The sequence below is a fragment of the Miscanthus floridulus genome, chromosome 19 (assembly GCF_019320115.1).
Source record: "Miscanthus floridulus cultivar M001 chromosome 19, ASM1932011v1, whole genome shotgun sequence".
In the NCBI taxonomy this organism is placed as follows: domain Eukaryota; kingdom Viridiplantae; phylum Streptophyta; class Magnoliopsida; order Poales; family Poaceae; genus Miscanthus; species Miscanthus floridulus.
The window spans coordinates 84205793-84230908 of record NC_089598.1 but is presented as its reverse complement, the minus strand read 5'-3'; the positions used below and the strand labels follow the sequence as shown (position 1 = coordinate 84230908).

Below are 25116 nucleotides of genomic sequence, written 5' to 3'. Positions count from 1 at the left end.
TTTTGCAGAAATAATTTCTCACCGGCATACATTTTGATCCTTCGGAAACTAATTGTTTTGCCACTACTGTCTCATTGCGTCACTGATGACATCAGTGCCCTGCATCCTCCATGCTCTAAAGATCAGCGCCAGCAAATGTTCCCCTCTAACTCTAGGCTGTTAAAATTCCATCATGCTTGTGGTCGTCGTCGTCGTTGCTCCTTTGTTCAACAATTGTTCATCTATGAAACAACTAGCAAATGAAAATGTTCAGCATATAGCTAAATGCCAGAAAAACCCTACACACGACGTGAGAAGGATTCACCTAAGCTCCAGTCATCCTCCAACAGCCGTCTAGCAGGAGCACCGGAGAAACTGACTAGTAAGACTATCTCCAACGACAACACCTAAAATACAAGACACATTCGTCCTTTGGGTAGTGCTACAGGCAAAATGTTCAATACATATTCGACATCTTCTCCAATAACAAGACCCAAAAGAGAATCATTTCTGTAAATGGGTTTTCAGAAGAGAAGATGCTCATATTTAGGTTGTCTCTGAGGCAACTTAAAATAGGTCTCCCGTATAGGTACTCTGTTGATGGCTGATTTTGAGGCTCTTACTACCCATTTTAAGTTCAGGGGCTCATGTTTTTTTTTTTTTTTTTAGGAAGTCTAACGGAGACACGGTAGTCCTTGGCCCTTTCGCCCATGCCAGCAGGCATCCACCATGACACCCACGCGAGATGGCGCCACATGCGGCTCGCAAAACTCCAGCTCCAGGGGGGCTAAACTACAAAAGCAAACACACAACAAAAAAATGCGTTTCAAACCCCGCATTTATCGTTTCCCTGCTACGCTACGCATAGACTCTGCGCGTTCGCCTCTCCTCGTTACCGTTCACATTTCCCTACCCACGCCACACTGCCTCTGCCTACTCCCGTCCCGTCTCAGCCGTCTCGCTCCCCCCGACTCCATTCCCCACCTCGTCCCGCCGCCGCAGCCACAGCCGCAGCCGCAGCGGTGGACGCGGGGAGCCTTCTCCGAGTACCCGCTCCTCTCCCCGCTCGCCGGGCCCCGCGGCTTGCGGCGAGCATTCCGGGCTCCGGGTCGCCGGGAGCCGCGGGCGGTTTCGCGCGGATCTGAGGCTGCCGGGGCCGGAGAATTCGGGCTGAGTTGATTTGGTGGCGAGTCTAGGTGTGCGGAGGGAGAGGAATTCCTGGAGGGAGAGTTGGTTGGTTGGTGGGCGGGCGTGCGACGTACATGCGCCCCGGAGGCCGCCGCCGTCGCTGCTTCGTCGTCCTCGGGAAGCGATGATCGAGCAGTTCGTCAACTTCGTCATCCGGCCGCCTCGGTAATCACTTTATTCCCACCCGTGTCGCCGGAATTTGGCCTGCTTTCTGCTGCAAGTGCAAGTTGGTGGGATTTGGCAGCCTTTACGCCATTGCCCGTGATGATATGTCGCTACAATTCTTCACGTTTAAGAGTAGGAGTTTAGTGCATGAATTTTATATCGATAGCAAATAGCTAGACCAGCCTATTGCAATTTATCGGCCTCTGTACGAAATGAAAAAACATCATCAGCCTCTGTTGTAAGGAAAAACGTACCCGCCTCTCACTGTAGTCTCAACGATTCTCAAGGCACAAGAATGCGAAAATTCTGTACTTGAAGTGCTCGAATCCTTGTTGGATTCATTTAGACCCCAATGGTACATTAGTACAGGAGTAAAAATTTGTTGTTCAGCCTTTCTATTGAGAGTCCAGTACCAGGTTTTCAGTCAAGCAAGTAGCTCGTCATAATCACATGTGCTGTAGTTGCACAACTAAACTGGTTTGTGTTAGTAAACCAAAAAAAGCCTTTGCATTTAGTTAACATGGCATTTATACCAACTGTACTTTCTAAAATAAACTTGTGCCTTTTCTGTAAGACAGCTACAATAAATGAATATTTTTAGGTTCATAGCCTTCAGGTTTTGATATCTGTATCAAATTATTTTCTCTCTGTTTCCTGCTGAGTGGTGGTTAACTGGCAATGCATTTACAGTGCAGAGTACAATCCAGATCAGTATTTATGGGAGCCAGAGTTTACTCTCGCCGGAAGGAGGTATAAAAGACTAGATTTGGAGGCAAGTAAGGGTCAGGACTATCGAGGTTTTCCGTGTCATCCGTTTGTATGTTGGTGATGACTATCGATATCATTTGTATATCAACCTTACTCTTACTTGTATCATTGTATGTTGCAGCTTACGAATGAAAGAAGTCAGACCTTAAAATGCAGCCACTATGTTCCTGCTGTCATCCCAGAAAACACTGCCCTTCCATGTGTAGTCTACTGCCATGGGAATAGGTACTTACATCTCTTGTCTCATGCAGTCATGCTATTAATTTCTGCCCTGTTGATCATAATTCATACATCTTAAACATTTTGATCAAATGAATTTTGAAGCTCTTACTTGTCTACCGCTATCAAGATGAATCTTATTTCCATTTTTGCTGTTTACCATCTTTAATAGCCAATGTGGTTCATTTAACAAGTTTTTTCATTAATTTAATGCAGTGGATGCAGAGCAGATGCAAATGAAGCCGCTGTCATACTTCTTCCTTCAAATATCACTCTTTTTACACTTGACTTTGCCGGATCAGGGCTATCAAGTGGAGATTATGTCAGCCTTGGTTGGCATGAGGTGTGTAGTCATTATAAATTTTGTAGCGACATTCATATTATATTTTAGATGACATGTCCTGAAAAATATTATCACTGTGGTACTCCCAGAAGCAGGATCTCAAATGTGCTGTGTCCTTTCTGCGTAATAAGCAAGTTTCTCGTATAGGCCTTTGGGGGCGCTCGATGGGTGCTGTTACAAGGTATTAATTTATCTAAAATGCTTGTTCTCTACTTTGCGTAGAATTGCCCATCATTCTGTTTCTGTGATAATATACCTTTTTAGGTGGTGTTGGATTATAGTAGAATATATCTCTTACAAATTGCATCTTAAAGAGTTTGTACTGATCATTGAATTGCCCCCCACCCCTATCCTGGTACTTGCAGTTAACTCTGCAAAGCATCTTGATTTAGATTATTCTTCATATATTTGCATTTTGGTAATTCATGACAACTTGTGTCCATATATTTGCTGCAGTCTGCTATATGGAGCAGAAGACCCCTCAATTGCAGGCATGGTTCTGGATAGTGCTTTCGCTAACTTATATGACTTGATGATGGAGCTCGTAGAAGTTTACAAAATACGAGTTCCTAAGTTCACGGTATGATTATCTTGTGGTGAATGTTTAGCTTCACTATTTTCATTAAAGTAACCATTTTACTGTTGAATTGTATGTGCTTTTTATGATATAATTATAGGCACATATGTGTATTGTTATATAAGAGATGTATGTAGAACGCTTGTTGGTAACTTGGTATAACAAGAAAGTTATTCTTTTTTTAAAAATATTTTAGGAAGTCATGCAACTAGTTTTTTGTATCTTAGGCCACTTTGGGGGCGTGAACCTAGAGTTGATACCCCATGCAGCAACTTTTCTAAATCCTGAACCAGTAGGGAGATTCAGCACCTGGCTTCTGTTTCCTGCTGCTGATGTTCCATGAAAAAATGCTTGCTGATTGTAGATTGCAAATGATTCACAATATAGAAGTGCTGTTGTTAATGTTGTAAAAGTACACAGTATAGGCTTTCCTGCTTCATGTTCTGTTCAAGTGCTCACTGTATGTTGCTATACTCACATGATTTGATGGTTGTTGTGATACATATATTTTTCAGGTTAAGATGGCTGTTCAGTACATGCGACGTGTCATTCAGAGAAGAGCTAAATTTGACATAATGGATCTTAATGTTGTCCAGGTTCGCTTTCCAAAATAGTATTTTCTATTTTCTACTAGTTCAATCACTGAAGAGCCTGGTAGAACTTTTTAAAAAGGTGGATTGGAACGTTTTGTTACCATTGTTATAGTTACGATCCTTGACAAGGACAATGGTATGCATTACCTATGAATGGATGCATGGAATAGTTAGAAACGCATATGGTTAGCCTATTTTTGACCTGATTAGGCCTCAAAGGAGCAACTTGACTGCAATGCAAAAAGAAAAAGTAAGGAAAAAAGAATGGTTTATTGCATGTGTCTTTTTCACCCAAGTTAGGATTCTCAATTGTCTTGGCTCTGAACACTAACATTAGATAAGTCGAAACTTCTACATGAGATTGATTTTGAGTTGAGATTTGAGCGATATTGCTTGTGTAAAATTGATTGTAGCATAAAACTACATGTTATACTGTGAATTCTTTTTCTTAGGAGTACTATCATAATCAATTCCATTTTTCAGTCAAACTCATAGGATGTGAATAGACTATCTTTCTGGGTAACATTGTTTTTTTTTGCCTTGCCAGTTTGCACCCAAGACGTTTATTCCTGCATTATTTGGACATGCTTCAAATGATATGTTTATTCAGCCACATCACACAGAACGTATTCATCAGGCATATGCGGTAAGTATCACTCTAGCTTGCTTTAGGAAGGCTGATCAGTACATACATGGCTTTTAAATGCATACAAGCCTCATCACTGGTGATTGCTCCTGCTGAAGGGCCTTCTGATTGCTGCCCATGTTGGTGACATATTTCTATTCCTCTTCAGGGGGATAAAAATCTAATCAAATTTGAGGGTGATCACAATTCCCCAAGGCCCCAGTTTTATTACGACTCTGTTTCAATATTCTTCTACAATGTTCTTCACCCACCTCAGTTTCCTTCAACTTGCACAAATAAATTTGATAAGTATTACAACCTTGGTGCTTTTAAGGGTGGTGCTGGTACCAATGAGGTAAATTTTCAATTCATTTCTTTGCAATCCTGTGTGAAATCTTCTGCCTCATGTTGTATGAAACTCTCCTAGTAGATTACTTATACATGTAATTGAATTTTCAGAGCTTATTATATGAGATCATCAATGGTCTACGGGCAGCTGGCACTGATGCAGGAAGTTCATCAGCTGCTACAGCTAATTTCACAAATGGTGTGGCTTTTCTTCCTCAATGGTTGTACTTAGTATCTTTAAGTAACCATTTTCTGCTTATTGACTTCGTTTTCATTGTTTCAGCTACAAAATCAGTAGTTGAATTGCTGACAGAGAGGGTAAATCAGCTATCTGTTAAAAATGATAATGACTTGGTAAGTCACGGTTGGGGCGTGAGTGTGTGTGTGAGGTGTTGTTCGGGCTCTTACCCTTTATTCTCTTCTTAATATAATGAAGCACAGCTCTCCTGCGTTTTCGAGAAAAAAAAAAGTCAATTATTGTCTGCCCTTCCTATTCTACTTGAGATTTTAACTCCATTCAAATGCAGGATTTTCTTTTGGATGAAAATCATAACCTCACTGAGATGGACGGTAACACAGGAGAGTGTCATTTAGAGGTAAAATAAGATATTTCCTAGTTTCTTTGAGAAAAAAATAATGATCTTTGTGATTTCTTTACTTGAAGTTAAGGAGTTTTCTTTCCTTATTAGGATAAAGCAAACAGACAAACAGAGGAATGCTGTTCATACACCAGCTCAAACAGAGAGAGCTGGGGAAGATGTTCTTCCTTGGGTGGAGCTAGTGATGGATCGTCATCAGGAGAGCAGCCTGAGATACCTAATCATAAGCTCAAGGTACATTTCTTCAGTCTTTTAATAGGCCCTTAAGATTTAGAATGGTAGAAGTCTTTGTGTTTATTTGCTACTCCATATGTTCAAAATTATAGTTCACTATGCTTTGTCCTAAGTCAAACTTCTCTATCTTTGACTAAGTTTTAGAAAAATATATTAACATCTATAAACAAATTCACTATCAAGACATTATGTAGAATTTAATGAAACTAATCTGATATTCTAGATGTTAATATATTTTTCTATAAACTTGGTCAAAGCTAGATAAGATTGACTTAGGGCAAAACTAGAGTGAGCTATAATTTGTAACGGAGGGAGTACTTCAACAATATAAGGCTGATTTCGAATTAGTGATGTCCTGCTTATGCTGGATCTGTGAACCAGTAAATATAGGACAGTTTTTAATCTCATTTTCTTCTCCCAAACTGTAGAGCATGACACTAAGGGCTCTAGCAACGCCACTGAGACGGATACGAAGGAAACCTCTACCTCTCACGATCCCGAAGGAGAAGAAGAATCTATCACTGTGGAAGAGGTTAAAAAAGGAGAGGCAAGAGATGGGGGAAAACATATCCCAGCGTCTCCGGTTGTGTCTCCAAGGCCAGGCTCGACACAAGAGAACCAAATCATCTTGACAACTGTGAATACCCATTTAACTCTTGGAAAAAATCTGTTAGGAACTCACTGATGGTTCATCGACAGAACCTGCGCTGCGATTTGGAGCTTCTGACATTCAGCGCCAATCATGCTGTGTACATTGGTTGAACATTACTTAGAAATCTTTCTGTTAGGTCATGGATTGTCCCAGCCCCGATGTGTTAACTGCCAACCTTTAATATTCGTTTCTTATGATTCTTTCCAATTTAATCCTGTAAATTTCAAGGCTAGGAACTGTTCCGGACTTGTGGCTGGGGAAGGGGCACCAGTGCATTGCTTTCAGGATTTGTGTAGGGTTTGAAGGTCGAGTTGTATCGACAGAATCTCATTTTTATGCTGCTCGGTAACGTCTCTGATTTGCTATGCTGTACTGTCGTACCTGGCGTGAAATGGTTGGTGGCACATGCATTGCTATCTTGAGCCATTCTCTGATTTGTGTGGGTTTGCCTCTGGGCGTGGTAATCATCACCAGAAATGTTAACGGACCTTTATGTGCTCTGCAAACGTGAATCCACAATCTCATTGGCATATTGATATTGTAGTACTTAACGTTTTGAGTCTCTACCTTATGCTAACCTCTGGTTGGGAATGTCAAGTAATCTATTATACACTGGAGCTTCACAAAAAAAAAAGGCCTGGGTACTCCTAAATTTCTATTCTGTTTCAAAATAAGTACACTCGAGAAGTTTTTTTTAGTTTGATTAAATATATATTTTAAAAATAGTAATACTTATGATCTGTAATAAGTATTAATGTATTATGAGTTTGGTTCTGAAATATACTTTCATAATAAATATATTTGAAAATATAAACATTAATATTATTTTTATATACTAAATTAAATTTAAAAATTGACTCTTCGATAAATGAGGTATATCCACTTATTATTTTGGTAGCAGGGCAGCAGAACCTCGTTTTCGGGCACAGGTGGCTTGCCAGCTTGTGTGCGCCACCTGACCAGCCGAACCGTTCCTGTTGAAGCTATGGAATGGCGCCGCCTCTTCCTCCCTCGCCACCACTCCCTCTCCTCCGGCGCCCAGGCCAGCGCCGCTGTCGTCGCCGGCGAGATCTCTGCCCTCCTCACCGCCCGAAGTTTGCGGGATTCCGTTAACCGGGCGGAGCAGTTCATACGCTCCAATGCCGTCGGGGCGGCCGGCGTCCCCGAGATGTACCGCTCGTTGGCCGCCGCAGGCCCACGTGGGCAGCGCCTTTACCTCAGCGGCGCGGCGTCCGCGCTGGTCGAGGCATCCGCGCGCGCGGACCTCCCCGACGGCGCGCTGCTGCTGATCGACCTCCTCATCCGCACGCCCAAGTTGCCGCGGCCGTCGGCGACCTCCTGCGGCCACCTCATGGTGAAGCTCCTCTCCCTCGGACGCCGCGCGGATGCGCGCCGCGTGTTCGAGACCCTCGCCGATCGCCAGCGCAGCAGGGCGATCACCGCGGTTTGGAGATCCGGGAGAGCGGCCGACGCCGTCAAGGTGTTCGGCGAAACGGCGGACACGGCCGCGGCGCCAAAACATTACAGGTACCGCTACCTTACCATGAATATGATGAATGACTGCCTGAAGAAGGGAGATCTGGAGGCTGCTTCAGAGCTGCGAACCTGGATGGTGCAGGCGGGCTTGAAGGTACCCAAGCAACAGCGGCAAATGCTTCGGATGCTGGAAAAATTCCGGGAGTGCCCACACAAAATCCCCCGGAACGTGCTCATCGAAATCTTCATCACGGCGGATGGCGTCGATGGCTCCAGCACACGGGCCACGATGGCATGGCACCTCCCAATGCTCACTCCTACAACCTGGTACTCGCTGGGCTCTGGAAGGCCGGTAGGGGCGACGACGCTGTCAAGATGTTCGGCAAGATGGCAGACATGTTCATGGCGCCAAATAATTTCACATATACTGTCATGATCAATGGCCACTTGAAGAGGCTGAGTCATGTTCTCGCCTCGAAGAAGAACGAGAGTGGGGATCTTGAGGCTGCGATCCAGCTGCGGGCTCAGATGGTGCAGGATGGCTTCAAGCCAGATGAATACACCTACCATTCACTGATGGCAGAACTCTGCTTGGCTGAACGGCTGGGAGACGTTACAGCTCTGTTCCATGAGATGCGGATGCACGGGACGACACTACACAAGATCGTTCATGGCAGCCTGTTTGAGTTCCTCTTCAGAATCAACGAAGATCAGCTACTGGGCATCATTGAAAAATCTGCAAAGGACGGTGTTGCTGCAAAGGATAATGGTTGTGTTACCTTGTTGAAGGAGCTTTGCAGGATTCAGAAAGTTTCACTCACAGAGAAGGTGCTGCAGACATTTGCGAAAACAGGGTTGGTACCAACAACGGAGATGTACAACATTGTCATTGACGGGTATTGCAAGATCAATGAGCTCCAAGGGGCATTCTCGTTGTGTCGCCAGATGGAATCACATGGTCAGGTTGTACCTAATGAAGCCACCTACGATGCACTGCTGCTGGCCGTGCGCAACAGCACGAGCATCATGTATTGGGAGGACGTGGTGGAGTTGTTTGAGAAAAATGGAGTTAGTACTGACGCGCTGAACTCCGGCAGTTCTGCTACATACGGATTCAAGTATAGGAATAGTCCAGTACCTAGAATGTTTAACAAACTGGTGAGCAAGCTATTTTAGAATCTGCAAAATAGATATTTTCATTGTAGGTCTAGAGTATTAGCTTAAACAGATGCTCGATGATGATGCAGCGTGTATTCTCTCTTAAGGACTTGTGGATGTCAATGGCAAGCGCGGGCCTTGTTTGCTCGACGACTACATTTTAAAGCGCACATTGATTGACCTACCGATGATCCTCAGCTGCCTCAGTGCCTCGTCAGTTTTGGCACGTCATGTGGTTGCTAACTTGTAGATTTGTTGGATGTATTATTGGGCTTAATGAATTTTGGGCATACAAGTCCTTATCAAATCCGAGGAAAACGAATTATTGTCCTGCAAACCATGGAGGTGGTTGGTGCTTACCCTAAATGAGGACTCCAATGTAAACAGAAGCTTTTGACCATGTAATCAATCATGTAGGGCGTGATTAGTTGTCGGATTTTCTCTGATCAGGCCTAGGCGATGAGACTTTTCCTTGTTCGGTTTGCTGCATGAGCACCCGAACCTGGCCCCGTTCGCTCGAGCTTATCAACCAGAATCAGCCCTATTTTTCAGCCATGGAACATTGTTTTTCTCTCACAATAAATCAGCCCTACAAATCAACCGCAGCAGCAATAAGTCCTACCGAACAGGGACATGAGGATGATGGTTGTATTTCTCTAGCCAGCTCACATGATGCGAGTAATTAGCCATCTAACGATGTTGTTAATGCATTATTATCACATACTAAGTGATATTAACACATCCCAATTTAAATTAATGAGTAATAAGATAAATTAAGAGCTAGGAGATACTAGTAGCACTATAAATATTATGATGATATTTTTTTTATCTACACCCCTACTTGTGTGAGCAACCAAACAACTTGTTATGACTGTCTAATTTTGTGTTTAGCTGGCACCGTTCGCTTCGCTGAAAAAACAAGCCGAAACACTGTTTCGGTTGATTTGTTGGGAGAGAAAAACACTGTTACGGCTAAAAAAACAAGCTGAAAAGTACGGATTATAAGATAAGCGAATAGAGCCCAGGAGCGTGGACCCTAGATGTGAGCTAGGCTGGGCTTGTCCATGAGCCAATCACGCCTGTAGATCAACTTAACAAAGATCCAAGAATGGTCATAGATAGTAAATACCATTTTATACACATTAGTATGTTGTACATCAGGCTAATTGTAACTATGAATCTCAGATTGAGTCTTGTCTTGTAACACCATGTCAAGGGCTGTTCTTGTGCATGCGTTAGGTACCCGTTCTAAATTTCTCCGATACCTTTTTTTTTTTTTTTTTTTACAAAACTATAGTTTGTGTGCTTCTGATCTCTAGCTAGCTCATAGTAGCATTTTTTTTGAACTGACTCATAGTAGCATTTTCTCAATGTTTTTATTTCGTTTTTGTTTAGGGGATGATGATACTGGAGGAAGGTCAAGAACTCAAGCAGTCCAATGGTTGCTTTGGTAAAAATAGAGGTGGTAGTGGATTTAGATAATCTAAAGTTTAATTGAACTTTAGTTGTTTTGAATGCATTCGGATGGGATGTATTGCATTTTAATGCTCATAATGCATTGGACATTAACTTAAAAAAAATCTAGTGTCGAATGAATTTTATATGGACTTAAATACTTGAGAGGTAGGTCAAGTTTTAATGTTAGTCATACTAATTTGTACAAAGTAACGAGCAATCATATTAAGTCGTCTCCAAAAAATTTTGATTGATTTCTCTAAAATTTTAAGGTGTGGGCATGAGATTTTTACTTTAGGGTTTGACTTTCGACGTGGGCTGATATATATATATATATATATATATATATATATATATATATATATATATATATATATATATATATATATATATATATATATAGTCACGTCGGTTTGCACAAAGTAGCTTGCAATCGCATTAAGTCATCTCTAATAAACTTTCTGATTTCGCTAAAATTTTAAGGTATAAACACAAGATTTCAAATTTTGGATCTAGCTTTTGATATAGAATGAACAAGTAGTTATAATGATTTTGTTAGACATTATCTATTTTGTAGTAGAATAGGTTTGGACTTAGATTTTTTCCCTTAAATTTAATTGGATTTATCTATATGAATTTGATTCTAATCCATTGCTACCTCTAACAAAAGAAAGCAGCGAATCTAGGAGCCACTGACCGGCTGTATTCATCGTTGACTCGTTGCCTCGGCGAGGTCGGCCTGTTCGGTAGGGCTAAATGTGGCTGGCTGGGCTGGCTGGTATTGGGCTTATCAGCCTAGCCATTCGGCAGCCCAGCCCCAGCCGAACGGCTGGTTATAAGCCACCGAACCCCCAGCATGCGGCACCGTCCCTCATCTTCTCCCCTTCGCGTCAGCGGCTAGGGTTTCCCCGCATAGGCGTCGCTCGTCGCCGTCTCTACGCTCGAGTCCCGGCGGTCGTCTACGCCGCGTCGCCGGGCCCCCTCGGTGGTGAGCGGATCGGCTCCCGCCCACCTCTCTACGCTGTGCCGCGGAACCTTGACGTTGCGCTGCGCCTCCCTCCCCAACCCGCCTTCGTCCTCACCGACTGCCAGCAGCAAGGTATTCTCGATTCAATGCCACCGCCGTAGCACCTGGCTGAATCTGACCTATAGGAGCTCCTCTTGCAGTTCTCCCTCCTCGCCGCACCGCCTCCATCGACACGACCCGGCCGACTTGCTGCATTAAGGTAAAACCCAAGCCACGCCGCCGCCGTTTTGTAGGTTTTTTGATCTAGGGATTGCGGTGCACGGACTCTGCTTCTTGTTTTTCCGGATCTGAGCCGACGTTTTGTAGGTTTTCTGGATCCACCGTTCCTTACTTTCGCGGAGCTGAGCTCCACAGCCTAGTCTGCTAGATGTACCAGATCCGACGTCCTCGGCCGGATGCGGTGACTTAAGCATAGCGTCCCCCCTTATCATATGTTTGTTTGTCGTAGTTTTCCCGGATCCGAGCTTCACGGCTGAACATGGTGAGTCCTGCTTAGCGTCCCCTCTATTTGTTTGTTTTGTTGTAACTTAGTTGCACTATTTGCTTGCATGAGGATGTGCCCTGTATCTAGATGTGTGTTGATGTACATCATAGCTGCGATTTTCTTTTCCTCTCAGGCACACCCCCAATTGTTGCGTGAAATTTGTATGTAAGAAAAATACTGTGGCATTCGAATGTGATGAATATGCATCTTTTGTTATCCTTTCTACCAATATTTTCATCTTGATTACGCTGACCAGATTTAACTTTTTGCTTGGTTTTGTCATTGATTCTGTTATCAAATTTCTGTTGAATGCAACATATCATGAGATCTACTGGATACACTATCTATACGTACCAAACCGTATTTCAAATTTTTGTACTGGATTGTACCTCGTACTATTCCTGCATTTTTTATCGTTTGACTTCATAATGACCTCTACATTGCCGCTGCAGAGACTACAGCGACGATTCATCCGCTGGGGCTCATGGCTACCCACACTGGCAGCATCGTCGACTTCGACTTCGTCGTGCTCTCCACTTGCAGCCAGGCAGTACCACCTCTAGGGAAAACGCCGCAAACGGTTTGGAAAGGCAAGTTCTCTTATTCGTCGCCCACTCTCATCTTTGCGTACTGGAACTACCCTCCGTATGACATAAGATATGCATCCATGTACATAATCCCTTCAAATGTCGATCCTTGCATCAGATGAGCCAGGAACGTGCTAGCTGGGATGACAAAACTTGCTCTCTGCTTCTTGACCTAATCAACAAGCAGAAAGACCTCTATCACTGGAACACCACTTCGCCAACCTCACTAGGGTGGACCAATGTCGTTCGTGGCTTCAACAAAATCACGAGGCTCGGGTACAACAAGAAAAAGTGCCAGAATAAGTACAATGAGCTAAAACGTTTGTATTTCAATTGGCGCGACGGTCAGACCCATACTGGGCTAGGCCATGACCCGCTTACTGGAGAGGTTACAACTGACCCGAGTGGTACGGCGCCAACCCCAGGGTACTAACTACACGCATTTCCTTGACTATTTTTTAGCAATTAGGTTCCCACTAACTGAGTACTAACTTCGCCATCACTGGAACACCAGCAGGAAAGTAGCCAACCCGCTCGTGACAAGTTCAGACGTGTGGCAGAACCACCCGAAATAGCGTACTTACAGAGGCGCTCGTCTTCCATCAGACACTAAGCACCTCGAAAGCAACTACCGCGAGCGGTGTCCGTCGGGCACACCCCAAGGGAGAACCCGAAAGATCCACATTTTTCCCAAGGATCCAATAATGAAAATGAGTTACAACACAAGTCCATCTCATACATTAGAGTTTCTTGAAAAGTACATTATTACAGTACCAAATACAGAGTGCGGAATGATAAACAGCGGAATATTAAAAGATAACATCTAGCGATAAGATAATGAGGATTCCGTCTGAGCCCACCAGATGGATCCTCCACACAAGGAACTCCTCAAGCGTCACCTGCAACAGGGGTAAATAAACCCTGAGTACACAATGTACTCGCAAGACTTATCCGATAGTGGGAATACTTTCCCGACTCCAAGGAATATGCTAGGCTTTATGGTTTGCTGGTTCTCTTTTAGCAAAAAGCAATACTAATAGTGAGTCCTTATTGATACATTATTATCATCAGCCGTATTAAGTTTTCATCTAGTCAATCTATATAAGCACCTGTTCTACTTTCAAGCAAGAATTGAGCAATCAATACTGTTCCTTCTCTTTTTCCACTTCCAGTTCTTACTACGGTGATAAACCGCAGACAAGCCGTATCGGATAACCCGGCGATTCATGAATCAATGTGCCCAGCTGGGTGCCCCGAAGACACACGCCCCGCTTGTACCCCAGGCACAAGCAGGACTAACCCACCACTCTCCTGTCCTAGGTGTCCAGGTCCCCGTCCAAATTTGGACTCCAAGCCCCCGCCTCTGAGTCCCGGACTCAGTGCGGTGCAAGGACCTCCACCACCTCCTCTTCTCATCAGTCGGTCCGGAAAGAGCCGGATCCGCGACAAGAGAGCAGCAAGCCTTCCCTGCGCCCATACCCAAGTATGTGCTCGGGACAATAATCTGTGACTTGCCTAGAGTCATATGCAACGACCGGTCCTTAATCGACACAGACAGGGAAAAAGTGTAACCAGGCTATGCCTTGTTGGCCGTAGGACACAACCCCTCACACCCACCAGTACCAAATCCACATCCCTGTCCGGTCACCATTTTCCTTTCCATTATTTCATCATGATATCATAGTTTAATCACCTATTTGCGAGTAACGACAAGTTACTCACGCTACCGACATCCTGAGCATAGCAGCTACTCGACCTGTACTAGTAGGACTCATGGTGGATATATTTATGTATGTAGCTTCCATAAAATGCCTGTAACGTAAATGCATATCATATAAATATATTCAGTGATCATTTAAAAATAGGGGTTATGCACCGGGGCTTGCCTTGGGCAGGTGCCGGGTCAGCAAGGTCAGTACCAACAGGCTCCTGGGCTTCCTCCTATGCGAAGAGCTCCTCCTCGTACTCCTCGATCACCTCGTCGTACTCCGGATCACCGACGGGTACGAAGTCTACCTGTTTGTGATCTACATGAAATGACGATGCAATGATTAACACTATGGCAACAGCAATTCTCAATGCAAAAGTACCCTTATTAAATTACTAAGTGAGATTTACCCACTAAAGTCTAAGCTACGTACCAGCACTACTAACAAGTATGAACGTGTCATATATTCTTGTGGTGACTACGGATATTCCTACTCCTAATGCCTGTTTACGATACATACCCTAAAGCAAGTATAATAACTACGCCATTAAGCGACTCGCTCTACGGCTACCCATTTTACAGCAAGTATGTAAAGGTCTAAGGATCCTACCATAACAATTTTGAAGCTAAAACTATTGTCGATTTGCCACAACAATTCATGCAATTATTGATCGATATAATTCTAAGTTCTCTATTTAAATCTTATGAGCCTACCATCCTAACAGCTAATGGTGAATTAACTGTACTAACAGGTAGATGACATTTTTGCGAACCTAACAAACTTAGTTTCACTATTTTTGGACAACCATGCAATTTACTACGATTTATCGAAGTTGGATTCATAACAGAAAATAACTAAGCATTTCTAATTTCAGGAAATAATGAAAACCGAAACCTCCTTTGCCGGCCCACAACGCGCGGCCCGATCCAGCGCGTTACCCCACCCGCGCGCGACGGTAGGCCAGCGCGCGGCCCACGCGGAGGCGCGGCCCAGCCGGCCAACGGCTCGCGACGGTGACGGCCTGCGCGCGAAGGCGATTATGCACGGGCACCCCCGAACTACAATGAAATCACAGCAAACTCTAAGTCACTATTGAATTAGTCTGCGCTTTTACAACATCACCCTCCGACTTCTACGTCTTCACCGCGGCGAAGTCCCTGACCATCCACGGCACGCACTGGCGCGACGGCGTGGCACTGGACGTCTACGTCGGCCACCCCAGCCCTCCCCTTACTAAAATAAAGAGCCGACACTCACCTATGTGCGAACGCAAATCGCAGGGTAGAGACACACGCACCGAGACATCGCAGCGAGCTCGGACCACGACGGTGGGCACCCTGCAAGTACGGTGATGCCGTTCCGGTGAACATCAGCACGGCCGGGACAAAGCAAGGAGCGGACGAGTACCAGCGACTCACCACGGAACCGGAAGACGTGAAGAAATGATCGGAGATGGCTCAGGCCGAGCCAGCCACGTGCGCGCGATGAGTGCAGCGGAGCACGGCAATGGCACGGCCGTGCCACGAGCTGCACTACGGCGGTAGGGTCTAGGATGTGGCGAGCATGGTGACAACTGACTGAAGGGGAGGCTAGTGGCATGAGGGATTTGACCGAGCTGCTTTGGTGACGATGATAGCCAACGGCGCAGGCACTCCTGGTCTTAAGGACCCAAAAGCTCGGCCCTTCAAAATTGGCGCACAGGACTGAGCTACAGGCGGCTATGAGGGGCAGGATGGGCGACCGGCTGCCCAACGAAGCTGTGGGCATGGCCAATTGGAATGTGGTGCAACCACTACGGCGAATTGGAAGAAAACGTCATGGCGGCAAGGGAACAGCGGAGACAGGGGAGGTCCTAGCACGGCATGGCTTGTCTACGGCGTCAACGCTCGTTCCGACGTGCCTGGCCATGGGGAACCTCAGGGCGTGCTCCAGGCAGACGTCCACACGCCCGCTGCAGCAAAGCGACGAGACGCGTCATGGCGCCGCAGCGGGTAGTGCCAGCCAACGGACATCGCGAAACGATGTCGAGGTGACGGCGAAGCAGGCAGCTGTCCAGCGCGTAAGCAGCCAAGGGAGTCAATGGTGTGGCACTGAGCGTAGCCGCTGGCGACACGAACGCAGGACCCAATGCGACCATGGCCACAGCAGGGCAGGGTAAGGCATTGGCAGAGCACGGCCGGTGACTAGGGCGCAACACGTCGGCTGGCGAGGCGAACAGCAGTGGGGTAGAGGTCGTAGGCGGGCAGCAGCGGGCAGGCGGCTAGGACGCGTAGGTCGTGCGCATGCACGGCGCAGCGAGCGCAGCTGGGCGCGATAGTGGGCTCTGGCCCGCGCGACAGAGCGCGCTAGCAAGCCAACCGAGGTGGTGACCGCGCCTAGAGCTCAGCTAGGTGGCGTGCACGATATTTAAAGCAGCTAGAAAATGCGTACGCCATGTTCCAAATGCTAAGCTAATTGCTTGATGCGAAAAGGGGTACACCGAGCCATCACCCACAGTCATGACATTGCGCTACTCCTTAAGCCAATTGTTCTACAACTAATGCCAAAGATGGCTTCGTCGACCTCTTCAAAGACTTACGCGGAGGACGTCGATTCAAATGGTTTCGCGTCGAATCCCAAACCCAACCCCCGGGGCGTACTCACTAGCCATCCATGTCTTCGACCGCACCTTTTTATCGCCGTTCGCAAAACATTTTATAACATTTTGTTTTAACAAGAATTCGATTAAGATAATAATTACGTTATGTGACACAAAACATAACCTTTGCTTTCCCGTTTTGTAAAAATGTTTCAATGCCAAACATTGATTATAAAGCCTATCATACACATAATTCTGATGCTTACGAAATGTTTAGCAAAACATTACAATGTAACACCAGGGTGTTACAAATCTACCCCCCTAAAACAAAATCTTGACCCGAGATTTCATGTGCCTAGTGTGAGAAAGAGGTAGGGAGTACATTCGGCGCAAAACTAACTATCTGATCTAGAGAGGAGGTGGGGGTTATGCTTTGATAAGTAGCTCTCTTGCTCCCAGGTGGCTTCATCCTCTGAATGGTTTTGCCATTGTACCTTGTAAAACTTTATCACCCTGTTCCTGGTCACTCTCTCCTTCTCATCCAAAATTTTTATAGGATGCTCCACATAAGACAGATCAGGTTAGAGCGGGAGTCCTTCTATTTCTACAGATTCTTCAGGAACTCGTAGGCATTTCTTCAGTTGCGAGACGTGAAATATATTGTGAACTGCCAAGAGAATTTTAGGGAGTTGGAGACAATAAGCAACGAGGCCACACTGCTGCAACACCTTGTATGGACCCACATACCGAGGGGCTAACTTGCCATGGACACCAAACCAATGTACCCCTCTCAAAGGAGATACCTTGAGATACACATAATCTCCAGCTGCAAATTCCAAAGGTCTTCTTCATTTGTCTGTGTAAGCCTTCTGTCGACTCTGAGATGACTTCAAGTGTTCACGAATTATATTTACTTTCTCTCGAGCCTCCTTTATGAAATTATGCCTGAAGTACCCATGGTCTCCTACTTCAACCTAGTTTAGTGGCGTCCTACACTTCTGTCCGTATAAAGCTTCAAATGGCGCCATGCGGATACTCTCTTGATAGCTGTTATTATAAGAAAATTCTGCCAGCTTCAAACAATGATCCCACTTCTTAGGAAAAGAGATGGTACAAGCCTGTAGCATATCCTCGAGCACCTGGTTCACCCTTTCAGTTTGACCATCAGTCTAGGGATGGTATGCCAAGCTTCTAAGAAGACGAGTACCCAAACACTCCTGGCGTTTCTCCCAGAAACGAGAGACAAAAACTGACCCTCTATCTGAGATGATGGTGAGAGGAACTCCATGTAGGGTCACAATTCGATCAAAGTATAACTCCGCATACTTCTTGGCATTGTATCTAGTGTCCACCGAAAGGAAGTGGGCAGACTTGGTGAGACGGTCCATAATGACCCAAATAGAATCAAAGCCCGAGGAGGTGCGGGGTAAACCCATAATAAAATCTAGGGAAATATCCTCCCATTTCCAAACAGGAATGGGCAAGGGCTACAGATATCCAGGAGTACGCATATGATCTGCCTTGACTCTACCACAAGTGTCACACTCCGCAACGAACTGGGTGATATCTTGCTTCATGTAAGACCACCAGTACAGTTGGCGTAGATCATGGTACATCTTGTTGCTACCAGGGTGGATAGACAGCTTGGAATGATGGGCTTCTTTTAAAATCTTTCTTTTTAGCTCTTCATTGGATGGAACCACTAGCCTATCTTTGTATCTCACGACTCCTAGCTCATCAATGCTAAAATGAGGTCCACATCCTTCAGCTAGCAACTTCTTGATGTGAGGAATCTCTTCGGGGTCTTCCTTTTATTCCCGAATAATTTGCTCCAGCAGCTCTGAGGTCAAAGCAATCTGAGCTAGCACCTCTGTGTGGTGAAGTGACAAGGGTATATCCTCAACCTGATGCAACATATGACTTAAGGCATCAGCTACCACATTGGCTTTTCTTGGATGATAGTGGACTTCCAAATTATAATCCTTGATCAACTCTAACCATCTCCTTTGCCTCATGTTCAACTCAGACTGAGTGAAAATATACTTAAGGCTCTTGTGGTCAGTGAAGATATGCACTTTGTTGCCCAACAAATAATGCCTCCAAATCTTCAGAGAGTGAACTACAGCAGCTAGCTCTCAATCATGGGTAGGGTAGTTCACCTCGTGCTTCTTCAGTTGGCGTGAAGCATAAGCTATCACACGCCCCTCTTGCATAAGCACGCACCCCAATCCCATCTTTGAGGCATCACAGTAAACATCAAAGGGCCTCTCAATATCAGGTTGAGCCAATACAGGAGCAGTGGTCAGAAAAGTCTTCAGGGACTGAAAAGCTTCTTCACAAGCTAGACTCCAAACAAACTTAGCTTCTTTCTAGAGCAGCTTAGTCATGGGCTGGGCTATCTTGGAGAAATCAGGGATGAAACATCGATAGTATCCAGCTAGCCCAAGGAACTGACGGATCTGGTGCACAGACCTAGGAGACTTCCAATCTAATACATCTTGCACCTTGCTGGGATCTACAAAAACACCCTCAGGTGTCAACACATGTCCCAAAAACTGCACTCGATCTAACCAAAACTCACACTTGCTGAATTTAGCATACAGCTGGTGCTCTCTGAGTCAAGTCAGGACTATCCGGAGGTGACAGGTATGCTCTTCATCATTCTTGGAGTAGATCAAAATGTCATCAATGAACACTACCACAAACTTATCCAACTCCGGCATGAAGACTGAGTTCATCAGGTACATGAAGAAAGCCGGGGCATTGGTGAGACCGAAAGACATCACTAGGTACTCATACAACCCATACCTAGTAGAGAAAGTTGTCCTTGGTATATCCTGTGGCCTGATCTTGATCTGATGGTAGCCCGATCAGAGATCTATCTTCGAGAACACCTTGGCACCAGCTAACTGATCAAACAAAGTATCTATGCGGGGCAAAGGATACTTGTTCTTAACTGTTATCGCATTGAGGGGGCAGTAATCCACACACATCCGCAGAGTACCATCCTTCTTCTTCACGAAAATCGCTGGACAACCCCATGGTGAAGAACTTGGGCGGATGAAACCCTTGTCCATCAACTCCTCCAGTTGCTTCTTTATTTCTGCCAGTTCTCTCGGAGCCATGTGGTACGGACGCCTGGAGATAGGAGCAGTACTAGGCTCTTGCTCAATGGAGAATTCTACCTCACGGTCCGGTGGCAATCCAGGAAGATCTTCAGGGAAAACCTCTGGAAACTCACATACTACTGGAATGGAGGTAAGATCAGGAATGGCTTTAGCATGGGCAGCAACAAGTAAGACTGGTTCTGAGGGTATGATGAGAGACATCCTATCCTCAGAAGACGGAAGCCGTAACTCTACACTTCTTCTCTTCATATCCAATACTACCCCATACACCCGCAACCAGTTCATTCCAAGAATAACATCAATGCCTTACCCAGGCATTATCATGAACTGTAGATGGTAAGTGTAGGTGGCTAATACCAAACTTACTATATCCATGCAGGTATTGATGAACATCTGAGAACCCACAGTACAGATCTTATAGGCATACGTATAGCCAATAGTGATAAGTTGTGCCGCTCTACAAACCCCATGCTCATAAAGGAATGCGATGCACCAGAATCAAACAACACCAAAGCTGGATGGGATTCGATGGTAAACTACCAGCCATAGCTGTCTCCTGCTGCACAGCTTGCTAAGCATCCATGAAGTGCACCTGACCAGATCTATTGGGCACCTTCCTCTTGATGAAAGTCCTCTTAATCAGCCTGGAATTTGCAGACGGCTAAGATGGCTGAGCTGTCTGCTGCTGAGGACACTCCCTGGCATAGTGGCCATCCTTGCCACACTTGAAACAAGCACCAAGCTTGTTCCTGAATCCCTAACGAGGTGGGACCTGCTGTCCCTGAGTCTGCTGGGGCTGCACCTGCTGCTGAGGTGCCTTGTACTAAGTAGCGGAAATCTGTGATGTCTGCTGGGGTGACCGGTACGGAGGCCCGCCGGATGGTTGATAGGGCCCCCGCCTAACAATCTGCACCTTCTGAGTATGGGGATGGCTAGAGGATCCAGCTGCCACCCGCTTCCACTTCCAATCTGCCTGGGATGCCCACTGAAAACCCTCAAGAGCAATGGCGGCGTTCATCAGTGCCCCAAAGGTCAGATAGTTTCCCAGGTACAGTTTCTCCTGAAGAGCAGGAGTGAGACCACGAAAGAAACGATCCCACTTCTTATCATTCGTGTCCACCTGACTACCAGCATACTGAGCCAAGTGGTTAAACTAGGTCACATACTCCATTACCGTCCTGCTCCCCTGACACAGCTCCAAAACTCGGTCACCTTCTGGTGGATAACACCAGCAAGTATGAAGAACTCGCGGAAGGCGGTGGAGAACTCCTGCCATGTTGCCAGGTGATCTGGTAGCTCCGTGGCCTGGAAAGTCTCCCACCAGGCACCTGCAGACCCCAAAAGCTGCTGGGACGCAAAAGTGCATCTTCTGCTCATTGGCCACTCTGAGCAGCCGAAACTTCTGCTCCAGCATGTGAAGCTAGTGCTCCGCCTCCAACGGATCGTCCGACGATGTGAACGTGGGCGGGTGGGTCTTGAGGAAGTACTGGTAAGAGGACTGTCCCTCAGGACGACGAGCACCACCCCCATTCCCACCGTTGCCTCTAGGGCCTCCACGGGCGAGACCCGCGATGGCCTGTGCCATAATCTCCATGGCACGAGCTGTCTCCTGACGAGCAGCAGCTGACTCCTGACGAGCAGCCAACAACTCCACCATGACCTTCGCGGCGGACAGCGGCGGAGGCGGTGGTGGCGGCGGGAAAGGATGAGGAACCAAAGGTGGAACCTCCCGAGCTCCCTCGTTGTCACACTCAAAGGCCCGAGCACTGTCACCATGGCCCTCGTTGGCCACTCCCAAACTGGTGCTCCCACGTCCGGACCTCAGATTCATCTGTAAGAGAGATGAACCATCCATTAGGACACCTTCCCGATCAGGATCCAGGGATTAAAGAAATGGCAGCACATTTATTAAGGCATTCAATAAGTTAGTCCTACCAATTTACTACTTTCATTACACGTGAAGGGGGATTCCTAGTTCAAGTAAGATGCTATTATATGATGCATGCTTCAACCTATATGTTCACTCAAGCCGGAATATAGCGGCGTTCGTAAAATTTTCGGCACATCGCACACTCACTTTCCGTATACTAAGCGATTTCTTACGTCACGTAAGTCAGTGTACCTACAGAAACTGATTAGATAAAACCAATGCCGCTATCCAAGATATACCATATAGCTAGGGCTTATACTTAACTTAATCGCATACTACTTTTCACAAAACTTTTGTTGGTCCACTTTTAGTTTTGTAAAAGAGTGAGGAACTCGTGACCATTATTGGCTCTGGTACCAACTGTGGCAGAACCACCCGAAATAGCGTACTTACGGAGGCGCTCGTCTTCCATCAGACACTAAGCACCCCGAAAGCAACTACCGCGAGCGGTGTCCATCGGGCACACCCCAAGGGAGAACCCGAAAGATCCACATTTTTCCCAAGGATCCAATAATGAAAACGAGTTACAACACAAGTCCATCTCATACATTAGAGTTTTTTGAAAAGTACATTATTACAATACCAAATACAGAGTGCGGAATGATAAACAGCAGAATATTAAAAGATAACATCTAGCGATAAGATAACGAGGATTCCGTCTAAGCCCACCAGATGGATCCTCCACACAAGGAACTCCTCAAGCGTCACCTGCAATAGAGGTAAATAAACCCTGAGTACACAATGTACTCGCAAGACTTATCCGATAGTGGGAATACTTTCCTGACTCCAAGGAATATGCTAGGCTTTATGGTTTGCTGGTTCTCTTTTAGCAAAAAGCAATACTAATAGTGAGTCCTTATTGATACATTATTATCATCAGCCGTATTAAGTTTTCATCTAGTCAATCTATATAAGCACCTGTTCTACTTTCAAGCAAGAGTTGAGCAATCGACATTGTTCCTTCTCTTTTTCCACTTCCAGTTCTTACTACGGTGATAAACCGCAGACAAGCCGTACCGGATAACCCGGCGATTCGCGAATCAATGTGCCAAGCTGGGTGCCCTGAAGACACATGCCCCGCTTGTACCCCAGGCACAAGCAGGACTAACCCACCACTCTCCTGTCCTAGGTGTCTAGGTCCCCGTCCAAACTTGGACTCCAAGCCCCCGCCTCTGAGTCTCGGACTCAGTGCGGTGCAAGGACCTCCACCACCTCCTCTTCCCATTAGTCGGTCCGGAAAGAGCCGGATCCGCGACAAGAGAGCAGCAAGCCTTCCCTACGCCCATACCCAAGTATGTGCTTGGGACAATAATCTGTGACTTGCCTAGAGTCATATGCAACGACCGGTCCTTAATCGACACAGATAGGGAAAAAGTGTAACCGGGCTATGCCCTGTTGGCCGCAGGACACAACCCCTCACACCCACCAGTATCAAATCCACATCCCTATCCGGTCACCATTTTCCTTTCCATTATTTCATCATGATATCATAGTTTAATCACCTATTTGCGAGTAACGACAGGTTACTCACGCTACCGACATCCTGAGCATAGCAGCTACTCGACCTGTACTAGTAGGACTCATGGTGGATATATTTATGCATGTAGCTTCCATAAAATGCCTGTAACGTAAATGCATATCATATAAATATATTCAGTGATCATTTAAAAATAAGGGTTATACACCGGGGCTTGCCTTGGGCAGGTGCCGGGTCAGCAAGGTCAGTACCAACAGGCTCCTGGGCTCCCTCCTGTGCGAAGAGCTCCTCCTCGTACTCCTCGATCACCTCGTCGTACTCTGGATCACCGACGGGTATGAAGTCTACCTATTTGTGATCTACATGAAATGACGATGCAATGATTAACACTATGGCAACAGCAATTCTCAATGCAAAAGTACCCTTATTAAATTACTAAGTGAGATTTACCCACTAAAGTCTAAGCTACGTACCAGCACAACTAACAAGTATGAACGTGTCATATATTCTTGCGGTGACTACGGATATTCCTACTCCTAATGCCAGTTTACGATACATACCCTAAAGCAAGGTTAATAACTACGCCATTAAGCGACTCGCTCTACGGCTACCCATTTTATAGCAAGTATGTAAAGGTCTAAGGATCCTACCGTAACAATTTCAAAGCTAAAACTATTGTCGATTTGCCACAACAATTCATGCAATTATTGATCGATATAATTCTAAGTTCTCTATTTAAATCTTATGAGCCGACCATCCTAACAGCTAATGGTGAACTAACTGTACTAACAGGTAGATGACATTTTTGTGAACCTAACAAACTTAGTTTCGCTATTTTTGGACAACCATGCAATTTACTACGATTTATCAAAGTTGGATTCATAACAGAAAATAACTAAGCATTTCTAATTTTAGGAAATAATGAAAACCGAAACCTCCTTTGCCGGCCCACAACGCGCGGCCCGATCCAGCGCGTTACCCCGCCCGCGCGCGATGGTAGGCCAGTGCGTGGCCCACGCGGAGGCGCGGCCTAGCCGGCCAACGGCCCACAACGGTGACGGCCTGCGCGCGAAGGCGATTATGCATGGGCACCCCCGAACTACAACAAAATCGCAGCAAACTCTAAGTCACTATTGAATCAGTCTGCGCTTTTACAACAGCACCCTCCGACTTCTACGTCTTCACCGTGGCAAAGTACCTGACCATCCAGGGCGCGCACCGGCACGACGGTGCGGCACTGGACGTCTACGTCGGCCACCCCAGCCCTCCTCTTACTAAAATAAAGAGCCGACACTCACCTATGTGCGAACACAAATCGTAGGGCAGAGACACACGCACCGAGACATCGCAGCGAGCTCGGACCACGACGGTGGGCACCCTGCAAGTACGGCGATGCCGTTCTGGTGAACATCAGCACGGCCGGGACAAAGCAAGGAGCGAACGAGTACCAGCGACTCACCACGGAACCGGAAGACGCAAAGAAACGATCGGAGATGGCTCAGGCCGAGCCGGCCATGTGTGCGCGTTTAGTGCAGCGGAGCACGGCAATGGCACGGCCGTGCCACGGGCTGCACTATAGCGGTAGGGTCTAGGATGTGGCGAGCATGGTGACAACCGACTGAAGGGGAGGCTAGTGGCGCGAGGGATTTGACCGAGCTGCTTTGGTGGCGATGATAGCCGACGGCGCAGGCACTCCTGGTCTTAAGGACCCAAAAGCTCGGCCCTTCAAAATTGACGCACAGGACTGAGCTACAGGCGGCTATGAGGGGTAGGATGGGCGACCGGCTGCCCAACGGAGCTATGGGCAAGGCCAATTG

General features: G+C 46.2%; 1 protein-coding gene and 1 pseudogene across 3 annotated transcripts; both read left to right on the top strand.

The window, feature by feature from the left end:
* Nucleotides 1-843: 843 nt before the first annotated feature.
* Nucleotides 844-6639, top strand: LOC136527247 (uncharacterized). Of its 3 annotated transcripts, none has more exons than XM_066519896.1 (14): nucleotides 844-1332; nucleotides 2028-2082; nucleotides 2222-2325; nucleotides 2536-2662; nucleotides 2752-2843; nucleotides 3119-3242; nucleotides 3755-3835; nucleotides 4380-4478; nucleotides 4627-4812; nucleotides 4917-5004; nucleotides 5089-5159; nucleotides 5333-5401; nucleotides 5495-5638; nucleotides 6067-6639. In XM_066519896.1, the coding sequence occupies exons 1-14, from the start codon at nucleotides 1292-1294 to the stop codon at nucleotides 6268-6270; spliced, it is 1485 nt and encodes a 494-aa protein (XP_066375993.1). In that variant the 5' UTR covers nucleotides 844-1291; the 3' UTR covers nucleotides 6271-6639. The 3 variants fall into 3 exon arrangements, with proteins under 3 accessions (XP_066375993.1, XP_066375994.1, XP_066375992.1); XM_066519897.1 differs by having other exon boundaries at nucleotides 845-1332; nucleotides 2023-2082; XM_066519895.1 differs by having other exon boundaries at nucleotides 845-1332; nucleotides 2023-2104.
* Nucleotides 6640-7211: 572 nt separating this feature from the next.
* On the top strand, nucleotides 7212-9175 carry LOC136529503 (pentatricopeptide repeat-containing protein At3g53700, chloroplastic-like; annotated as a pseudogene).
* The last annotated feature ends 15941 nt before the right edge of the window (nucleotides 9176-25116 follow it).

Bases quoted from the DNA above. Each gene is read 5' to 3' on its own strand.
- LOC136527247 (XM_066519895.1), top strand. From the start codon at position 1,292: ATGATCGAGCAGTTCGTCAACTTCGTCATCCGGCCGCCTCG. The intron at 3,836-4,379 runs GTTCGCTTTCCA...TTGCCTTGCCAG, and splicing joins TGGATCTTAATGTTGTCCAG to TTTGCACCCAAGACGTTTAT. The intron at 4,813-4,916 runs GTAAATTTTCAA...TTGAATTTTCAG, and splicing joins GTGGTGCTGGTACCAATGAG to AGCTTATTATATGAGATCAT.